The sequence below is a fragment of the Callorhinus ursinus genome, unplaced genomic scaffold (genome assembly GCF_003265705.2).
Source record: "Callorhinus ursinus isolate GAN/ISIS: 27379988/994484 unplaced genomic scaffold, GSC_fseal_2.0 scaffold42, whole genome shotgun sequence".
Taxonomy (NCBI): domain Eukaryota; kingdom Metazoa; phylum Chordata; class Mammalia; order Carnivora; family Otariidae; genus Callorhinus; species Callorhinus ursinus.
In genome coordinates, this window is record NW_027397104.1 from 1,100,477 (window position 1) to 1,106,433 (window position 5,957).

The window sequence follows — 5,957 nt, forward strand, 5'->3', positions numbered from 1 at the left end:
GGTCCTTTATCAGAGAGGTCAGCAGTCTGGAGGTCTCATGGTAGTGGGGGCGGGGTAGAAGGTTTGAGGTGGTGGAAGCGGAGAAGAGTCCTGGCGGGCCATGGGAGAGACTGGTGGCAGCTGTGAGGAGATTCCTGGGCCGGGGCTAGGTAGCAGCCTGCGTGGTTGGGGTTTGCTCTCATCAGGGCCCAAGTATGATAGCAGATGAGGAGAGTGTGGACCCGGGTTGATGACGGGCAGAGTGAGGGGCAGAAAAGCCAAGGACTACAGGTAATAGAACTACTTACTATTTAGTGAGCATTGACTTGGCCAGCATTTGATGAAGTTCTTTACGTCCATGATCTCATGTAGTTCCTCAAATAATCCTGCTAGGGTACGTGGTGGTACCCCCATTTTCTAGAGAAGAAAAGGGTATAGAAGGGATGTGCCCTGGATGTGGTTGTGCTGCTGCTCATGGCTGAGCTGGTGACCAAACCCCGGTCCGTGTCAGTGCTACAGGTGCTGCTGTAGGATGGGGGGCCCTGCAAGTGATGTGCACCTGGGATGGATAAGGGAAGGAGAGAAATAGACGAGTCTCTGTTGCATGTAGAAGTGAGAAGTCAGAAACTAGAGGGCTGGCTGGGAGGCTCTGGTCAGAGGTGAGGATTTTCTGGTTAGGAAAGTTCTGGATGATGTGTAAGCAAGGCAGCAAGAGGGCAGCAGTGGCCTCTGGAGCAATGTATGTGGACATTTGTGAATGAGAAAAAGCTCTGCCAATGTGAAAAGAACACGCTGTCTTCCCACTTGGGGGCTTGCTGCCCACAGGCAGACTTCTCAGCCTGGCCCTCCTGCAGGGCTGCCACAGCTCACTAATGCCTGCTAATGCCCGCTGCTTCTCCCCTCTGCTCACACAGAGGACCTGCTCTTGGTGGAAGGGATGTCAGTACTGAAAGACGAGGCCGTGAGTGCGGTCCATCTCATCCAAGCTGCGAAACTTGGCAACGCGAAGGCCCAGAGCATCTTGAGAACAGGTGAGCTTGTGGCTCCGGGCAGCTCTGCCGTAGGGGGGCCCTCAGACTGCCCAGGGCTCCTGCACATAACCAGCTTCCCTTGGGATCAGCGCCCTGGAATGTGTGGTCAGAGGTGTTTCTCCTGCTTTCCGAGACAGAAAGGGAATGGCATTCAAGGTATTTGGCAGCATCGCCTTTATTAAACAGGTTTTTTGTTTTGTTTTACAACTATGGATAAACTACTTGTTCATCTTACAGGAAATCTAGAGAAATATAGGAAAGTAAGAAAAAGTTTCACTTCAAGTTTTACCATTCAGAGATGAACTATTAACATCTCCTTCCAGTCTGTCCTTTTTTTTTTTTTTACATAGCTGAGATCATGTGGTATAGTATGTAGTATACCTAGTTTTTTTGTTTCAAAGCACATCACCCCCTCGTATCAGGAATGAATCATGAATAGCTTTGCAGGCACTGCTTTGTTCTCTAGTGTGGGTGTACTAAGTATTCTGGGCTGCTGACTCCTTCCACCATCCTCTGGCATTTTGTTGTTTTATTTTTTTAAAGACTTTACTTGAGAGAGAGAGAGAGTACAAGTAGGGGGCCGGGCAGAGAGAGAAGCAGACTCTCCGCTGAGCAAAGAGCCCAGCACTGGCTCAATCCCATTGGACCCTGAGATCATGACCAGAGCGAAAGGCAGATGCTTCACCGACTGAGCCACTCAGGCGCCCCCTCTGACGTTTTTGATTTGGTTTTACTTTCATTTTTGTTTTCTTGTAGCTGGAACGGCTCTGGGTCTTGGGGTTGTGAACATCCTCCACACCATAAATCCCTCCCTTGTGATCCTCTCTGGAGTCCTAGCCAGTCACTACATCCACATTGTCAAAGACGTCATCCGCCAGCAAGCCTTGTCCTCGGTTCAGGATGTGGACGTGGTGGTTTCGGATTTGGTGGATCCTGCCCTGCTCGGTGCCGCGAGCATGGTTCTGGACTACACAACTCGCAGGATCTGCTAAGCCTCTGGGGAGTGGACCTGGACCGAGACTCAGAGCTTCTTTGTGGAATCAGGTTGTCTTTTAGACGAGCGTTTCTTAAAAAGCAGTTTTGGTATTTAAATTTGGCATTTGGCAGGTGACTTCGGCAGTTAATTTTTTGCTTTTAGCCTCCTCTTCCGAAGTCACCTTTCCCAGCCCTCACTTTTGTAGATGCTGCTCTTTCTGGGGTCATTTCCGCTCAAACCCTGTAAGTACCAGCCACAATCTTCTGTGCCAAAGGAGCTCTGATCGTAGACAAGGACGCCTCAGGGCTCTGCTTACCAGATGGACCACGTAGACCTGCAGGCCTTGCCTGAGGCGGGGCCTCGAGACTGGAGTGTGGATCACTCATCCTTCCTCCTCTGACCCTAAACTCAGATTGCAGAAAGGGATCTGGTCAGGAAACAGAAGGAAATCTCACTGTGAAAGGCTTAAGTAAATTTTTTTAAAAACAGCTTTACTGAGGTATTTTTAAAAATGTACAATTTGATAAGCTTTGACATATGTATACACCTGTGAAACCATCACCGCAATCAAGACATTGGACACCTCTGTCACTCCCAAATGTTGTTTGCTTAACGATGTTATTTATTACTCTTGCAGAATCTTGAGCAACTTTAGGGATTTGAATGACAGTGGCCCTGCTGACCTTGTCCTTATCTTCTTAAGGACAGCTGAGAAGCCACTAGGACTTACAGCCTCTGAAAGGAGATTAACCATCCCCGAAGGATCCTTGCTGCTGACAGACACCTCTCCCTTCAGTAACTTTTCATGCTGATGTTGAGTAGGACTCTGGAGTATCTGTTAAGGCAGTGTTTGTGGAGCCCGGATCTGTGACTCTGGATTCGGGCTCAATAAGATTCTGTGCTTTCATTGGTGTCAAGATACAAAGGCCAAGGTTCTTGCTATCAATTTTAACCTAGAAGAAATGCTAATACCCACCATTTATTAAGTGCCTACTGTATGCCAGGCTCCGAACTAGGTGCTTCATATAAATTACTCTAAATTCGCACAACCTGGGAGGTAGGTGTCCTCATTTCCATTTTATACGACCCCAAACTAAGTCGTGGTGTGCTGAAGTGATGGACCTAAAGCCATGTGGCTAGTGAGTCTCAGAAACAGGGTTTGATCCCAGGTCCCTCTGTGCTTTTCTGCTACGCCATACAACCTCTCAGATAAAAAACTTGCAAAATGTGAATATATCCTAATTTACTTCATGCTACCAACAACTTTAATAAGACTGACTCACTTTGTCTTTGATGCTGTCCCTCAATGATAAATTTAATCAAATATTCCTCTCTGCTGTGGACATTTTGCCAATACAGTATTTGGTCTAGTAACAGGTTTTTATGGGTACTTTTAGATGATCTAAACAAGCATATGCATGTTTTTCAGATTTTTATTTTAGGAAAACCTGAAGGTTTGCGTTGTTTCAGTGTTAACATACAAAATAAAGTGAAAGAATCAATATTGCATTTGAACCACTTCCTTCCTGGGGGATTCATGTGAAAAGATGGGTTGGCTGATTCCTAGAATTTCACCAGCCCTGAAATAACCTCCAGGTCCTGGTTATTGTTGAAAAATTCCACAGTGATTCCTAGGAAGGAAGCTGGTCTGCTTGGCCATCAGCGTCCGGGGGGAGGCAGCAGACTATGAAGGGCATCAGTTCCTTGGCGACATCTGTCACTGCTCTGTACACCAGAGAGTTGCATTGCTACCAAGTTTCATACCAAATATTTGGAAGGATGGTACTAAATCTAAAACCAAATCTTAGTTTTTATTAAATTCATGGAAAGGCTAATATATTCCAATGTAATTATTACATAGAGTTAAATCACATATTAATTTATTTTAATGTAAATATTTTTATGTTACTGTTCTGAGCCAAATTCTAAAGAAAAAATAAATCTTTGTGGAAATCCTAACATTTTTGCATTTTGTTTTCTTAGTTAAAATCCCTTTTAGGAAGAGATTTCTATTGTTGCACTGCTTACTTTTCGAAGGTGATGTAACTTCTTAAGGCATCTAATATGAATTTCTTAAAAACGACAAAATTTTTTTTGATAATAGGAAGCATGCTATATAACATTTATATATATTGAAAAATGATCACCACAGTAAAAGAACCATCACCTTACATATAGAACTTCTCTTTCTTGTAATGAGAATGTATAAGATCTAGTCTTATAGCAGCTTTCAAATATACAGCTAAGGCATATATATATAGTATAGACACACTTCATTTTATTGTGCTTCACAGATAATGTGTTTTTACAAACTGAAGGTTTATGGCAACCCTGTGTCACACAAGTCTCTTGGCACCATTTTTCCAACAGCATTTGCTCACTTTGCGTCTCTGTGTCATATTGTAATTCTTGTAGTATTTCAAACTTCGTTATGTTTGTTGCAGTGATCTGTGTTCATTGATCTTTGATGTTATTGTAATGTTTTGGGGCACCATGAACTGTACCCATATGATGGTGAGCTTAATCGGGAAATAGTCTGTGTTCTGACCAGTCCATTGACCTGCCTCCATCTCTCTCCCTCTCTCCATACCTCCCTATTCCCTGAGACACAATATTGAAATTAGGCCAATTAATAACCCTAACAATGGCCTCTATGTATTCAAGTGAAAGGAAGAGTTACATGTCTCTCACTTTAAATCAAAAGCTAGAGATAAGTGAGAAAGGCCTGTCAAAAGCCGAGACAGGCCAAAGCTAGGTTTCTCATGCCAAATAGCCAAGCTGTGAACGCAAAGGAGAAGTTCCTGAGGGAAATTAAAAGTGCTACTCAAGTGAACACACAAAAGATTAAGAAAGCACAACGGCCTTACTGCTGATATGGATAGTTTCAGTGGTGGATAGAAGATCAAACCAGCCACAACATTGCCTTAAGCCAAAGCCTCATCCAGAGCAAGGCCCTAACTCTCTTCGATTCTGTGAGGGCTGAGAGAGGTGAGGAAGCTACAGAAGAAAGTTGGAAGCTAGCAGGGGTTGCTTCATGACGTTTAAGGAACGAAGCCGTCTCCATAACAAAACTGCAAGGTGAAGCAGCAGGTGCTGATGTAGAAGCTGCAGCAAGTTCTCCAGAAGATCCAGCTAAGATCATTCATGAAGGTGGCTCCACTAAACAACGGATTTTCAATGAAGATGAAACAGCCTCTATTGGGAGAAGATGCCTTCTAGGACCTTCAGAGCTAGAGAGAAGTCAATGCCTGGCTTCAAACTTTGAAGGACAGGTTGACTCTCTTGCTCGGGGCTAATGCAGCTGGTGACTAAGTTGGAAGTGTTTATACACTATTCTGAAAATCCTAGGCCCTTAAGAATTCTGCTAAATCTACTCTGCCTGGGCTCTGTAAATGGAACAAAGCCTGGATGACAGCACATCTGTTTACAACATGGTTTGCTGAATATTTAAGCCTACTGTTGAGACCTCCTGCTCAGAAAAAAAGATTCCTTTTGAAATATTACCCCTCATTGACAAGGCACCTGGTCACCCAAGAGCTCTGATGGAGATGTACAATGACACGAATGTTGTTTTCAAGCCTGCTAACAAAACATCCACCCTGCAGCTCATGGTCGAGGAGTCAATTTCAACTTTCAAGTATTATTGTTTAAGAAATACATTTCATCAGGCTACAACAGCCACAGATGGTGATTCCTTTGACGGATCTGGGCAAAGTTAACTGAAAACCTTTTGGAAATCACCATTCCCGATGCCATTAAGAACATTCATGGGGGGGGCGCCTGGGTGGCTCAGTTGGTTAAGCGACTGCCTCCGGCTCAGGTCATGATCCTGGAGTCCTGGGATCGAGTCCCGCATCGGGCTCCCCGCTCAGCAGGGAGTCTGCTTCTCCCTCTGACCCTCCCCCCTCTCATGTGCTCTCTCTCTCGCTCTCTCAAATAAATAAATAAAATCTTAAAAAAAAAAAAAAAAA

General features: G+C 44.5%; 1 protein-coding gene across 8 annotated transcripts in view; it reads left to right on the top strand.

Annotated features, from left to right (window-relative positions):
- The window catches only part of GNE (glucosamine (UDP-N-acetyl)-2-epimerase/N-acetylmannosamine kinase), a 48,275-nt gene extending 42,379 nt beyond the window's left edge, over window positions 1-5,896 (top strand). For 7 of the 8 annotated variants that reach the window (XM_073881343.1, XM_073881346.1, XM_073881348.1 and 4 more), the window contains 2 exons: window positions 894-1,010; window positions 1,767-5,896. In XM_073881343.1, the coding sequence (XP_073737444.1) occupies window positions 894-1,010; window positions 1,767-2,002 (353 nt within the window). In that variant the 3' untranslated portion in view covers window positions 2,003-5,896. The remainder of the gene's footprint in view (window positions 1-893; window positions 1,011-1,766) is intronic. The other variant, XR_003204629.2, reaches the window with a different exon arrangement.
- Window positions 5,897-5,957: the final 61 nt, after the last annotated feature.